The 16010-nt window shown below is 41.3% G+C and overlaps 1 protein-coding gene across 1 annotated transcript in view; it reads right to left on the reverse strand.

The window, feature by feature from the left end:
• AGBL1 (AGBL carboxypeptidase 1) overlaps positions 1-16010 on the reverse strand; it is a 706519-nt gene that overhangs the window by 565346 nt on the left and 125163 nt on the right. Inside the window, exons 14-15 of the mRNA XM_078078906.1 lie at positions 15697-15841; positions 1616-1769 (exon numbers count right to left, since the gene is read on the reverse strand). Of these exons, the coding sequence (XP_077935032.1) occupies positions 1616-1769; positions 15697-15841 (299 nt within the window). The remainder of the gene's footprint in view (positions 1-1615; positions 1770-15696; positions 15842-16010) is intronic.

Raw genomic sequence — 16010 nt, forward strand, 5'->3', positions numbered from 1 at the left:
CGCCCTCAGCACTTTTTTTTTAAAGATTTATCTACCCATTCGAGAGGAAGAGAGGCAGGGGGCAGGGCAGAGGGAGAGGGAGATAGAGAATCCCCACTCGGACTCCCCGCTGAGCATGGAGCCCAACGCAGGGCTCGATCCCAGGACCCTGAGATCACAACCTGAGCCGAAACCAAGAGGCAGCTGCTGAACCAGCTGAGCCACCCTGGCACCCCTCAGCACACATTTAAGAAAGAAAACTGTAAGGATACAGAGGGGAACACACTTAGGATTACTAATCTTAGGCAGCAGACAGAAACCAGCCTCCTTTGATTCCGAGAAGGGTGTGCTAACATTTCTTTTCTTTCTTTTATTAACTGAACTATTTCAGAGTGCCAAATTATTTAGGGATCTTTACCATGTTTCAAGTCCTCTCCTTCAAGTAGAAAATGATCTTTCTAGTTATGACACCAGCAAAAGCACCAGTGTCAGCATACCCAAAAATGTGAAAGCAGAGGCAGCTCCATCCCATGATCATACATTGGGCTCTTTCCTAGCTCCTATTTGGAAACTGAAACTCCAGAACACAGGCTTACATAGATCTGCTTTCTTACATAAATAACCATCCAGTGAAGGTTGCTCTGGAAGGATCGCTGTCTCTAACTTCCAAAAACTGCTCACGTGTGAGCAGAGGATTCCGGGACTGTTACAGGAATTGCTCTTAAATTCATAAAACACGTAAGAGAATTTTTGGAAAATCCCTTATTATTCATTAAAGCATTTTAGGCCTCATTAATTCAGATGGGATAATCAGTTGTTGATTAGCCAGGTTGTTAAGCATCCATTGTCAGATGCTGATGGGGTGTGAGAAATTACATTTCGTATCCGCCAAAGAGTCACCTGAATGCGGTTAGCACTTCATCAGGTAAGGCTGCATCTTCTGGGGATAAATTAGTCGGATTTTTCACTCCCCAGTCTTCTTTCATCTCACAGATTTTTCTGTATTGCAAAGCAGCCCTCATTCTGATAGGTTTTTCTTGCCTAAGGTCTAAAATATGTCAGAAGCCAACTTTAAAAGCTAATTGGTTACAGGTAAGTCACACTGGTGCTCGGGGCTCTGACACTTCAGGGGCACGTGTGTGTGTGTGTGTGTGTGTGTGTGTGTGTATGTGCATGCTCGTGTGCACATCTGCCTGTGTGTTGGTTTGGTTGGACAGTTCTTGGCTAGAACCTCCTCCTCATTGTCAGCCCTTCAGATCCAAATGGTATTCAAGCCATCAAGGGGATTCTTCAGCCGGGGCTCCAAAACTCAACTTCCTTCCTTTCCAGCCCTTGTCTGCCCTTGGGAGCGGTATAATGGCAGTGAGCATGGGCAGAAGAGGGCCTGGCTGGAAAGTGTGACTCCAGTTCCTCTCCCTGACAGTTTGCAATTTATTTTTTTTCCCTTTAACAACAGGGCAACGTTAATATTTACCCTTCGTGTTGTACCAAGAGTGGGGAGTGCATTTCTATAAAGACAGACCAGTCCCCAGGCCTTTATGAAGCTTCTGATCTCAACAGGACAGGGAGCGTCCAAGGCTGTGAGGACACCCCATAACCACCACATCTTCAAAGAGGGTTGTCATTTTTTACTCACGGAACTGCTCCAGGTGGTCAGTGCTATTAGACTCAGGCGTGGCCGTGATAGTCACCAATGGACACGAATTCCCTCCCAGTGTCTGGCAGAGAACATCCTGGCGGAAGTAGATTTGCTTGGGGTTCACGCTTTTTTCCAGGATGTCAAGGTGAGTCTGGAGCAGAGATGAAACAGAAGCGATTATGATTCATGACATATTTTTGACCATAACAATAGAAAATGGCAACAGAGCTTATATTCACTATCTCCCTATAGGTTAGACGTCCTTTTCTTCACCTAGTGTGCCCGATATTGAGCAGTAAGTGATTAACAAGGGGGCTGTTCCTACTTGCTAGAAGTTCAGGGAAGCTGAACAGGAAACCTAGTTTTTGCACATGTCTGCACAACAGAGTATCTGTTTTCAAGTCACACTGAAAGCAAGAGGGCAGGGCATACAGCATGCTTCCCGACACTGAGGCATAGAGAGAATGTGTCCATGAAGACAGAGCACACCCAGAACACTTGGGAACATGAGACAGAGAGCTTCAGCAGGATGAAGCACTTTAGAACCAAGAGTTATACAGAGTGTTGTGAGCACATCCAAGGACAATACAAAGCACTGACCCAGGTGGGATGCTAGATGAAGAGAACAATGAACTGGTAGTGATTAATTTTTTAATTTTCCCTCCCCTACCTTCCCATTCAAACACTCATTTAAAACACAGAAAGCTACAGAAATGGGCTAGCCGTTGAAACTAAGACTCAACAGTCTTTAAGACCTCTGACTATATTTTCACTAGTTCCAACAGTGGGGTTGATCAGAAAGAGGTTAAGAGATTTCCTCCCACCCACACTGCACACCCTGATGACAATGACATAGTCACCACAGTAACCAGAGGGAGAAGCTGCCCCCTCCAGCACAAGAACATCAGTGTACAAAACTTATCCTTCCAGGGGCGCCTGGGTGGCTCAGTCGTTAAGCGTCTGCCTTTGGCTCAGGTCATGATCCCAGGGTCCTGGGATCGAGCCCCACATCGGGCTCCCTGCTCGGCAGGAAGCCTGCTTCTCCCTCTCCCACTCCCCCCGCCGCTTGTGCTCCTGCTCTCGCTATCTGTCAAATTAAAAAAACAAAACAAAAACAAGACAAAACAAAAAAAACCATCCTTCCAGCTGAAGAGCTAAAGTTTTCACCATAATCAAGAAGGTATGAGGGCCAAGGAGAAACCACCCACCTAGTTTTTTTGACAAATCACAAGCCTGTTAGGTAAATGAAACAAACATGAATCCTATGAAAATACATATAAAATATTCATAAAATATATTGTGAAAAAGGGAGCAGTTCCCTCAAAAAATAGAGGATGTGCTTACGTGTGAAAAGGACTTACTCTGGAAGTGGTAGGCAGACTAATAGCTCCCCCAAAGATCCACACCCTAATCTTCTGAACCTGTAAATAGGTTACCTTCCATGGCAAAAGGGACTTAGCAGATATATTTAGGATTAAGGTCTACTTGAAATGGGGAGGTTCTACCACATGATTCAGCTGGGGCCAATCTAATCACAAGTGCTTAAGAGCAGGAAACTAGTCCCATTTGCGGAGAACCAAAAATGGCAGCATGAGAAGGTCTCAGGCTGCCATTAAGGGCTTTGAAGATGGGGGAAGCAGGTCAAAAGCCAAGGAACATGGTGTCCTCTAAAAGCTGGAAAAGGCAAGAAAATGAATTCTCTCCAATAGCCTCCAGAAGGAATGGGGCCCCAACACCTTGACTTTGCCCTAGTGAGCCCCATGTCGAACTTCTAAAGAGCTATAAAACAAAACAAAAGAAAAGCTTATTGTTTGAGCCACTAAGTTTGTGATAATTTATTACAGCAGCAACAGAAAATTAATTCACAAATAAACAAGAAAAAGAATTTTCTAAACTAAGTAAAAATCCTAGCATTTGGGTAAGTGCAGACTAAAACCTACTTGTACTCTATTGAAATATCCGAGCTGCAAGGAGAAAGAAAAAGTCCCAGGGAAAGAGAAGATTACCAGATGCCTCTGTGTAACTTTTCTACTAGCCTCAGGGATATCTGAAAATCTGACCCTGAGTCATATACTCTTTGCAACTGAGACCCCAAATCATCTACCCCCACATAGCCTACTGACTTTATTATTCCCTGTCTGCCTCAACACAACTTTACTAGTCCAGGAAACTCTTGCCCAGGAAAATATAAATCACAAATAAATTTATTGTTCATTCCAGGAACATCTCATCAACTCTTCAACAGAAAGCAACAACTGACTCATTGATCCAAGACCCTTACAGCCCCTCTCCTCAAGATCCTTGCCTTACAGTGTCCCCCAATCTTAAACCACTGTATCATAATCTTTAACCAATGCTAATCAAGCCCCACATTAAAGAAACCTTCTCTTAAACAAGCCTTTAAAGACTTAATAAATACCCCACCTTCTCCCTTCCCCTTTTGAGGTACTCTCAAGACTCTGTCACATTCTTCCTTGCAAGTATATTAGTTTCCTCTCACTGCTATTAACAAATTACCACAAATTTAATGGATGGACGCAACACAAATTAATTGTCTTACGGTTCTGGAGGTCCAAAGTCCAAAATGGGCCTTACTTGGGAAAAGTCAAGGTGTTGGGAGAACTACACTCCCTCCGGAGGTTCTAGAGGATAATTCATTCCCTTGCCTTTACCAGCATCTAGAGGTCATGTACATTCCTTGCTTCTTGGTGCCTTCCTCCATCTCCAACACCAGCAATCCCATCATCCCCACCTCTCCTCTGACTCTGACTCTTCTGTTTCATTCTTTCATGTTTAAGGACCCTTGTGATGACACTGGACCCAACCTGATAATTCAGGAGAATCTCCCTATCTCAAGACCCTTAATTCGATCACATCTGCAAAATCTCTTGTACTAGACATCTTCGCAAGTTCCAGGGATTGAGATGTGAACATCTTTGCGGGACCACTATCCAGCCCAACACACCAAGGTAAGCAATAAACTCATGTCTGTCTTAGAAACAGGTTGCTTGGGTGATATTTCTAGAACCATCATTTGACGCAATACTAAGCAATGGAATTAGAAGGAGCATGTCTATCTCAGATTCAAGAGGAGAATTCAACTGAGGCCTATGTACCCAACCAAGCCTTTGTACTTCATTCTTGGGATTGTTCATTGAATAATGAGTACCAGATATTGTTGACGTGCACTGGCTGGAGATTGGAAGGTAGTCTCACACCCCTGAGAAGACAAAGTGATTAACTAAGTATATGTACACAAACACACATAACCAAAAGGCCTATGTAGCTACCTAGGTATGAAAATTGAAGAAACCCTGGGGCCAAGGGTCAGCTTCATCTCTCATGACCACACACTTCCCTAGTCAAGAGTGACTAGGGCCAAAGGAGCCATACCTGGGAGTCTTCACTAAGCCATTAAGGGCTTTGAAGATGGGGGAAGCAGGTCAAAAGCCAAGGAACATGGTGTCCTCTAAAAGCTGGAAAAGGCAAGAAAATGCATACTGTGTGGTTGCTTGCCCTGTGTCCTTTCTCAAGGATGAGTAAGTTTGGCTCTAGGAAAGCCTCGTCTTGTGTATTTGCCAATCTAACTAAAATCAACACCACTACTCCTTATTGGGCAGAATCGGGGGTTGCACCCTACCATTAAGATTCTTTTAAAAAGTAGGCATGTGTGTTTGTGTTTGTGTAGATAAACCTACACATGGACATATATGTACACACAAAAAATCATACTTGGGTCATACTTCCTTCTGCAACACTACATGACAGGACTACTGCTTAGTGTTTGAAAGCAGACAGGATTGTTATCCAGTAAACCTATAACCAGCCAAGTGTTTGTGCATGAGCACATGTGGTGCATACACTCATATAGGCAAGAGCTCAGAAAACACATCACCTTATCTTTAAATAATACCTTGAAGACATACTTCAGCTGCCCCAAAATCAAACTAAGAAACAATGTAATAGGACAGTCCAGTTAAACAAGGTGTGAGTCTACATGACTACTGAAAACATGGTTACTACATAATACAAACATAAAATACAAACATACAAATATAAAATAATAATACAAGTATGTAATACAAATACAAATATAATACAAATGTAAATATATAGAAATATAATAATGCCACTATAAAAATAATTATGTAGGGAAAAAATAAGATTTTCAAATCTTAATATCATCTGGTTCTGAAATGAAATTAAAAAGAGATATGCAGTCACCAGTCGGAATGGTTAAAATTAAGAACTAAGGAAACAACAGATGTTGGTGAGAATTTGGAGAACGGGGGACCCTCTTACACTGTCGGTGGGAATGCAAACTGGTGCAGCCACTCTGGAAAACAGTATGGAGTTTCCTCAAAAAGTTAAAAATAGAGCTACCCTATAACCCAGCAATTGCACTACTAGGTGCTTATCCAAAGGATACAAACATAGTGATTTGAAGGGGCACCTGCACCCTAATGTTTATAGCAGCAATGTCCACAATAGCTAGCCAAATATGGAAAGAGCCCATATGTCCATTGATAGATGAATGGATAAATAAAACATGGTGTGTGTGTGTGTGTGTATGTGTGTGTGTGTGTATATATATATATATATATATATATTTATATACACACACAATAGAATATTACTCAGCCATCAAAAAAAATCTTATGTTATGTTAATCACCATACATTACATCATTAGTTTTTGATGTAGTGTTCCATGATTCATTGTTTGCATATAACATAATAAAATAAATAAAATTAAAAAAAATAAAATTTTTAAAAAAAGATGGAAAGGAAAAATGAAGGGGGGGAAATCAGAGGGGGAGATGAAATATGAGAGACTATGGATTCTGAGAAACAAACTGAGGGTTCTAGAGGGGAGGGGGGTGGGGGGATGGGCTAGCCTGGTGATGGGTATTAAAGAGGGCACGTTCTGCATGGAGCACTGGGTGTTATGCACAAACAATGAATCATGGAACACTACATCAAAAACTAATGATGTAATGTATGGTGATTAACATAACATAATAAAATAAAATTAAAAAAAAAATAATGAAATCTTGCCATTTGCAACAACATGGATGGAACTAGAAGGTATTATGCCAAGCGAAATAAGTCAGAGAAAGACAAATACCATATGATTTCATTCATATGTGGAATTTAAGAAACAAAACAGATGAACATATAGGAAGGGAAGGAAAAATAAAATAAAATGAAAACAGAGAGGGAGGCAAACCTCTAGAAACAAACTGAGGGTTGCTGAAGGGAAGGTGAGTGGGGGGATGGGGTAACTGGGTGATGGGCACTAAGGAGGGCACTTGACATAATGAGCAGTGGGTGTTACATGCAACTGATGAATCATTGAATTCTACTTCTGAAACTAATAATACACTATATGTTTATTAAATTGAATTTAAATTAAAAAAAATTTTTAAGAGAGATGTGCAGGGGCACCTGGGTGGTGCAGTCTGTTAAGCAACCAGCTCTTGGTTTCTGCTCTGGTTGTGATCTCACAGTCATGGGATGGATCATGCTTGCATTGGGCTCCACGCTCAGTGCAGAGTCTGCTTTAAGTTTCTCTCTCCTTTTCCCTCCGCCCCTCCCCACTGTGCTCTCTCTCTCTCTCAAATAAATCTTTAAAAAAAGAGATGTGCAAGGGAAGAATAAATTAAAACAAAATACGAACTTTCTTAACTTACATAGACATAGTGATATCATATCATCCTTGAAAACAGTAAGGTAATATAGCAAGAGGGTAGGCTCTTATGTCAAACTGCCTTGATTCAAATTTGAGCTGTAGATTCTGGAAAAGGTATGTAAATTTTGTACTTAGCCTCTTTGTGACTCAGTTTTCTTATCTTTCAAAGGGATATAAAAATACCCACCTCATTCAGTGGTTGCTATAATTTAGCCATATACTGTGTGTGAAAAGTGCCTATCATATAGGAAATACTCAATTTTAGCTGTTCATATTGATAGAGAAATATAGGCTCAAATCTGTTTTTAAGAACAAAAAGGGAAACACTAGTAGAATTATAAACACTAAGGGGGAAAAAGTCAAAGAAAATAAGGTCGTCCATGTTGCATAAGAAAGAAAGAGAGAGGGAGAGAGGGAGGGAGGGAAGGAAAGAAGGAAGGAAGGAAGGCAGGCAGGCAGAAAGACAGAAAGAGAGAGAGAGAGACAGAAAGAGAGAGAGACAGAAAGGAAGGAAGGAAGGAAGGAAGGAAGGAAGGAAGGAAGGAAGGAAGGAGAAAGAAAGAAAGAAAGAAATAGAAAATAGCATAAAATCAAAATGACAGAAGTAACACCAAAACTTGCTATAAGTATAAATAGATCAAACAGCCTTATTACATGACAAAAACTCCCAGATTCATTTTTTTAAATCTCATTGCATATTGTATATAACAAGTACTTTGAAAGAAAGGAAAAATACATAATGTGTATGAAAAGCACTCCTAAATGATCTATTTTGTTTGCCTCCATTAAAATATTTTAGGAGAGAAATATTGAAACTTAAAGGATAAGCAAACATAAATTAAAGCAGGCATGGCAATCGTAATATATGACAAAGTCATACTTAAGACCAAGTACATTAAATAGGATTTAAAAATCTTATTTTGATAAAGGGCACGATTCACAATGAACATATAAAACTCATAAATCTTAAGAATCAAATAACATAGATTGAAATATACAGCGCAAAAAAAGGCAGAAGGGGTAAAAATGGTACAAGGAATGGGAGACTCTTCAAGAAAGTGTTGAATAAATCAGCTGCACAAACATAATGATATAGAGTGTTTGAACAATATTATTTTTATAGATAAATGTCAAACTTTGTCTCTACAGAGAACATTTTTTTCCCTCAAACATCCATGGAACTGTAACAAAAATTAATCATATACAGGGCTTTTTAAAAGTTCCCTAAATTTCCCCCCAACAAGTATAAACTATACAAACCACATTATCTGACAATAACTAATGAAATTAGGCATATGTAAAAATGGTTTGAAATACAGCAAAAATCAAAACATTAGAGAATAGAAAAATATCCTCCTGAAAGCAGCTCATGGAAGAAATTCATGTATAAAAAGGAAAAATCAATATTAAATCAGTGTAATTAAAGTCCTTGTAGAAGGAGAGGGCCATCTGGTCTCCTGGGAGAGATGGCCCAGGACAAGAACGGAAATGTCCCTTTCAGGCTGTCAGCCATGTCTCACCCACCCCGGTAAAGGGGAATTCCAGAACCTTATTTAAGGGAATGAAGATAGTCACGAATTTAGATGAAACTCTCTGTGATGGCAAACAGATTATTTTCATCGCTTTCATAAGTTTCTGGGTGAAAGCTGCTCCCGCTATTGGTTATTACTGAAATCCAGATTGTGTGGCACCTGCCTCATGATTACTCCCAAGATTCCAGGTCCCTAAACTGGGAAAGCAATATTCTCTTCTGCAGCATCTTCCCCAGATGTATTCTGTCGGACGTTACTAAGTGCTGGGGTTTGGAGAGGGAGGTAAAGGGGTGGGAAATTCACAGCCAGGAAACATGGGGAGTTAAAGAAAATGAAAGCATTTTCATGGCCCCAGAACTTTTCAGATTCTTCAATTCGCCAATATGCACCATGGAACCTAGATGAAAAACTAGCCCACAGCGCTTCATGAATTTATACGACCACTAAACTTTTTCTTTAAAGATCTCAGGATACTGGAATGCTATAGAATGTGCTTTGGAAAATGCAGGCTTTGCTGAACTGTTTCTATGAGGATTTTTTTTTTGCCATCAAAGTTATTCATTTGACATTTCATTATGGCTACAAGGGCCCTTATGGGATGGGTGGGGGGTGAGGGGGAGGCTTCTCAACAGAAGTACTGGTCATCATTCTGTGATGTCACAAGGTTACACACAGGCCATAGCTCTTTGGTGTCTGATGCCAAATCTAAAAAATAACAGTAATAAAATCTAGATTTTGGAAATCATATATAAGAAGCAGGTTTGGAAGCAGTTTGTCTAAGATAGAAGTCATCAAACACAATTAAGTATGAGAGAAAAAAGTAAAAAAAACAAAACAAACAAACACATCATTGTGAACACCGTCCTTCAAAACAGCATCACCTTACAGATGGTAGCTACACTTGGGGTGAGCACAGCATGACACACAGAGATGTCCGATCACTGTGTCATACACCTAAAACTAATGTAACATCGTGCATCAGCTCTACTCAAATAAACAAGAACAACAATATCACCTTAGCACGCCTCCTAGCAGCAAATGCAGGAGGAAGCAAGGTTTCAAAGTTTTCTTCTCCTATGAATTCTCTGTTAAATTTTTAATTATTGTATTTTTATGATTAATAATATCACAACTCAACAAATGCCTATTTTCTTTTAGCTGAAATTCACTTTTTTTTAAAGATTTTACTTATTTGACAGAGAGAGAGAGCACAAGAAGGATGAGCAGGAGAGGGAGAAGCAGGCTCCCCACTGAGCAGGGAGCCCGATGCGGGGCTCAATCCCAGGACCCTGGGATCATGACCTGAGCCTAAGGCAGATGCTTAACCCACTGAGCCACCCAGGCACCCCTGAAGTTCATTTTCTGTAAACTGTGCTTGTTCATACAACCCTCCCCACACCCCTCAAGGAAATCTCTGCCCCATTCCACCTGCCACCAAATATGTAACACCTCCATTCTTAGGCATTATCCTGATTCCAGTCATACAGAAGACTTCCAGAAGTAAACCAGCTATAAACTTCTGTAGGATTTCCTTTTGCAGAAATGGCTCTGTATTGTTCTCCAGAAAATGGTTTAGAGGTGATGGAGCATTCGCTCCATCTCCAGTCCAGCAAGGCCATGTGTAATTGGACTTTGCTGGGATCAATGATGAGAGGAGCAGGGCTTCAGAATGCACGTGCCAACAACCACATATAATCGCAGCCCCACAGAAGCCACAGGGGCGGGTTTCTTTACAAAAATGGGAATGAGTTCAAGGCAATGATGGGAGCCCCAGAAAGACTGTTTTCTTGGAAGCAAATCCTACCTCTCCATGAAAGATGCCAGGCTGATAAGGTAGGCTGCAGCCAAGCTTTTTGCCCCCTTCTCCTCTATCAGCTACTCCCTTAAAACTGCCAGAAAAGATTTCATTGACCTCAGCAGGTTACCCCACCAACAGCTATTGATAAAGTGAGAAGTACCTGCACCCAAAATCATTCGTTTGTCATTGTTAGCCCCTAAACTCCTATCCTCTCTGTCCCCCTAATTCAGAAGAAAGCTCACCCCTAAGGAGACGGCCGATTTTATTTGTATACAGACTAGTCCTCAGTTGTCACTTAAATAAACTCATTGGAGACTGGAAGGCTTCTCATCACAAGACAAAAGCAAATGACATGTATAAGAGAAGCCATAGAGCGTGTTGCCAGTGGGTTCTAATGGGCTCTCTCAGACTGCCCCTGTCTGCCAGTACCACTCTCCCTACATTAAACAGACTTACTTTGAGAAGGGAGAGAAATGATTCGTCTCCAGGTGTCTGCTCATAGATTTGCCAATTAGAAAGAAAAGATGATGTTAATATCCTTTTTCCATTAAAAATAAATGAAGTTATATCACTGATGATTTGGAAAAGAGAGTTAAAAAATTATTTTAATGAACTACCCGAAGACAGCCATCAGTAGCCTTTGTATTTATTTCTTTGTGGTCCTTTATTTGGATTTTTTACAGAATTTTAATTTTAAGTTATGGAATGGGTATCTTCCCATCAGCCTGATGGAGAAAATGATCACACGTAATTATAAAAAAGAGAATAAATGCTCTGATGCCTACCATCTAATATCGCTCACTACACGCACACACTTGGCTAAAATTTTCCATGTATCAAGTCATTTACCCTTCATAACAACCCACTAGTAATTGCTTTTATATGCTGAGCCCTTCTAAAAGATTGTGCAAATGACATTCTAATTTTCTCTTTTCTTTCCTTCTCTCACTCTCTTTCTCTTTCCCTACACTATACTCCATTTCATCTCTGAAGATATTTGTGGGAGCACCTGCCACCATACGTATATATGTCTGCTGAAAAATCCTGCTCAAACTTTCAGAGCCTTAAGCTCTGCGAACATACGGACCCTACTTATGATCATTTTTCTTCTTGCCAACTTGTACTGTTATAAGTTCCCAGTGAGATCCTACTTCCTTGCCCTCTAAAACATCCATCAGAAACTCTCTTGGGGCCCCATTTTCAACCAATACTGCTGTCTACCTTGGGACAATCCACAACATAATCCAAATACTTTAATGAGTATTGCTAACACTTGAACCATCATTGCAATTATTGACAGCTTGATATGAATGGTTGAAATAGAATTCCATTTGCTTGCTTCATAATTATAATAATATTTCTTTCTTTTTGCTTTATCTTAATACTATAATTTGGACAATTATCTAACAGAGTTCCTGGCAAGCATCTGGGAGATATCAATTTGAAAGAACCAAATGCTAATTCTCTTATTATAAGAGAATAATAAAATTTTTTAAGTTGCAAAATTGTATTCATGTTGAAAAACATCCAATACACATGTCCTCTACTATAAAAATGTCTGTAATTATTAAACATAATCCATATTATAGGAGACTTACAAATTATGAATTCCACATAGAAATGTATTTTCCATCCCTCGGCACCCCTCGGCATCACCCCCAAGTAACATGCAGTTAATTCTGCCCTTGGGGTATCATTCACATTTAATTTATCACTGATCTGTTGGAAGAAAAACTGTTTCTCCTTAGGACAGGTCCAAAAATAAAAATGAGTAGTGTGCACTATGGAATGTACTCATTGTGTCCAGGATGGGAGGAAGAGATTTTTAAGAGAAGTCTTAGAGTCAATTATAGTCTTAAATCTGGAGAGAACAAAGACCATGCATTACTGGAAATGTAAAACCAAAAACGGACTACCATTTTTCACTTTCAAGTAACAAATGTCCTTCTTACTCTGTTCTGCTCGCTTAGGAGAAATGAAAACATATCCCTTTTCCTTTGTCTCTTTTTCATTAACTCTCCTCAAACTTCCCCAATGGGAAGAGATTCCCAGTCAACAGGGTAAGGAACAAGCCAGTAAGCATCGATTCACAAGATCTCTCTCTCTCCCTCTCATGGAGACCAAGGAAATGGGAGGGGAGGGGGCTCCTCTTTTCTTGTGTTTTTGTCCCCCCTCAAGACAAAATTATCCCCACCCCTGACTCTACTGGTTCCCAAGCTATTTGTTGATTGTAAATTTCAGACCCTGTGGTCTGACAAGAGCACAAAAGTTAATTGGACCTGAGGCGTAATTTGTGATGGACAATAGCTCCTACAACTGGAGCCCACTTTTATAGGTACATGCAGCCACCAAGCTGTGTGGTTGTACAATCTCTGATGGTGGGTTCAAGTCATCAACCCAGGGTGTTTATCCATAACACTGAGTGCCACGGACGTGGTTCAGCTGGATAGCGTTGTTCCCAAACACGGTCCCATTTTTTTTCTTTTTTTTTTTTAATTTTTTATTTAAATTCAGTTTAGTTAATATATAGCATATTATTAGTTTCAGGGGTAGAGTTTAGTGATTCATCAGTTGCATGTAACACCCAGTGCTCATTTCATCAAGGGCCCTCCTTAATGCCCAACACCCAGTTACCCCATCCTCCCACCCACCACCCCCTCCAGCAACCCTCAGTGTGTTTCCTAGAGTTAAGTCGATGCAATGGAATATTGCTCGGCCATCAAAAAGAATGAAATCTTGCCATTTGCAATGACGTGGATGGAGCTGGTGGGCATTATGCTAAGCAAAATAAGTCAGTCAGAGAAAGACAAATACCATATGATTTCACTCACATGTAGAATTTAAGAAAAAAAACTGATGAGCATAGGGGAAGGAAAGGAAAAAGAAAATAAGATAAAAACAGAGAGGGAGCCAAACACAGTCCCATTCGTACCCCAAGATGGTCTGATGGGTTCTTGCAAGGTGCCTGCAAGTTGATTCAAAGTCTGAAACTTTTTCAGCCAGAGCTTAACTGCATCTGGCTTCTTACTCTAAGTTCTAGACTTTGAAACAGCTTGCAGGCACCTCACAAGAACCCATCAGAGCATCCTGGGGTAAGAATGGGACTGTGTTTGAGGAACAACATGATCCTGCTGAACCACATCCATGGCACTCAGTGTTACAGATAAAAACCATGGGCTGATGACTTGAACCCAACCACCTGACATTATACAATCACGTAACTTGATAACTACACGTACCTATAGAAGTAGACTGCCGTTACAGTAGCTCCTGTCCATCAGAGCAGGCAAGGATACCAATCTGATCCCAGAGCAGGACTTCTTCTGAATTTCTTCTACACTTTTTCTACAGAAAAGCAGAAAGGGAACAGGAATATCGATCAATCCCAGGCTGGTGCTCCTCCCTGCTTGGCCACTAGCTAGATGCGAGGTGTCTAGGCCTCAATGTTTGCATCTGTAAATGACAAGGGTGCATCAAACAATTTCCCAAACCCCTTCAAGCTCTAAAGTTTTATATAAACTGCCACTGAGAATCACATCAGTGTCTAAGATATTACAAGGGAAAAGAACAGGGTCCTGGACCCCTGGATGCTTCCCCCAACAGAAAAGGCAAAACACACACGCAAAGAGGAGTCCCCTTCCCCAGTCGACTCTGTACACACGGCGCTTCTTAGGCAAGACAATAAAAGCAGCTGTTGAAGGGGATCATGAATCTTCCCTGCTCTACATCCCTAGAGGCGAAAAGCATGTTTTATAATAAACATAGCTTGTTACGGCGTAGCTCGTGACGTATATTTGTTGGATTAACTTCTTGAGATCCCTAAGTGTGAAACACAAATAATACTAGTTGTGTATCTTTTGCAATCTGGAAAACAGTAAAAAAATCTCTCTTTAGGCAAGACAACATATGGGGAGCAGGGCAGATGCACCTTCCTGCAGCAGTCAGGCAAGCGGTTTCAGATATGCCTTCTCGATGGAGAAACACTTCCATTTATACCTGGACATGCCTTTTGAAGGCAAGGGATGTTCTTGGTTATCATCTTTTCCCACTCCTTATCACAGACTTACAATGAAAAAGCTTATCCTTCAGGCCAAGTGAGAGATACACTCACACACACAGCACGTATTATTATAAATACGCTAATAACATTTTGCATTAACACAGAGGATGAGAGTACTTTACAGAAGATACTTCTAGCTCATTAATCCTTGGGAGAGTCATGAAATAGCTGGGGGGAAAGGGACAGTTTGCCAACTTTTCCAAATGACAGGAAACTGCACGGTTTCAGCAGTTTGCTCAGATCCGTCCAGTGAGGCTTTTGCAGGGCCTGACCGAACACAGGAATGCTAACTTCAGGTTTGGACTGACTGACTCCACACCCCTCTCATAGCCAGACTGAGGCCCTCGTTTGCAGTGACTTGGTGTTGACTTCTTCCACACCTCTCATGCACCCTGGATCCTTCTAGCACCTCTGCTCAAGGCCATGGGAACCACTGCAGAGAAAAGCTGAAGTGGCTGCTTGCTCACGGGCTCAGGTGGTTTTCTCCAGCTTCTCTACTCCTTTACCTTCTGCTTCACTCCTCTCAATGGGGCCATGGGCTTCAAATCTGCCTCTCGGCTGACCTTATGATTTTTACCCCCATTTATTTATTTCTTTATTTTTTTTAGAAACCATCTTTCTTTCTTTTTTCCCCCCCATTTCATCTAGATCATCTCATTCCAATCTCACCACTTCATGTTTAAACTTGAGGGCTTCTTAAAGACAGAGCCCCTACGACACGGCCCCACCTCCTCCTACACTCGACCTGCCAATGCAGAGCCTTGCCTGCCACTTGGGTCTTCAGAACATCCCTGGTCATGACCCCAGGGTTCTGCTTGGCCCGCAGAAGAAGCTGGAACCCACAGGAAGCCACCATATTGGTGACAGCAAAGGCTGGCTCCCTTAGGAAGGCAATAATAGCTCCCCACCAGGATGCCAGGGTCTCCTGAATGTTTCCAGGGAAACCCTGAAGAGCCCCTTCAGCCCGGCCAGGGTGATGCTGTCAAGAGGACGTTACCAGGAGGGCTGTGTAGGTGTAGGGATAGTGGTAGGCCAGGTAGCAGGCATCCTCATTGTGCGGGAAGGTGACCACAAAGGTGAGGGTATAAAAACACTTCTTAGACGCTCCCCCCATGACGGCTGCACTCTGACGATAATGATTTCTAAAAGAGAAAGGAGAAGGGAAAATGAGGGAGAGGTCCCAGATGCTATAAACCTGCCATGTTATATACCGGCAACATGTTCTTCACTCGAAACTCTATGTGGGTGAAACTTAGAAAACAGGGAAACTGCCAGGTCATGAGCCAAACCAGCAACATCTAGGCAGGTCCA

Source organism: Halichoerus grypus, chromosome 8, assembly GCF_964656455.1.
Source record: "Halichoerus grypus chromosome 8, mHalGry1.hap1.1, whole genome shotgun sequence".
In the NCBI taxonomy this organism is placed as follows: domain Eukaryota; kingdom Metazoa; phylum Chordata; class Mammalia; order Carnivora; family Phocidae; genus Halichoerus; species Halichoerus grypus.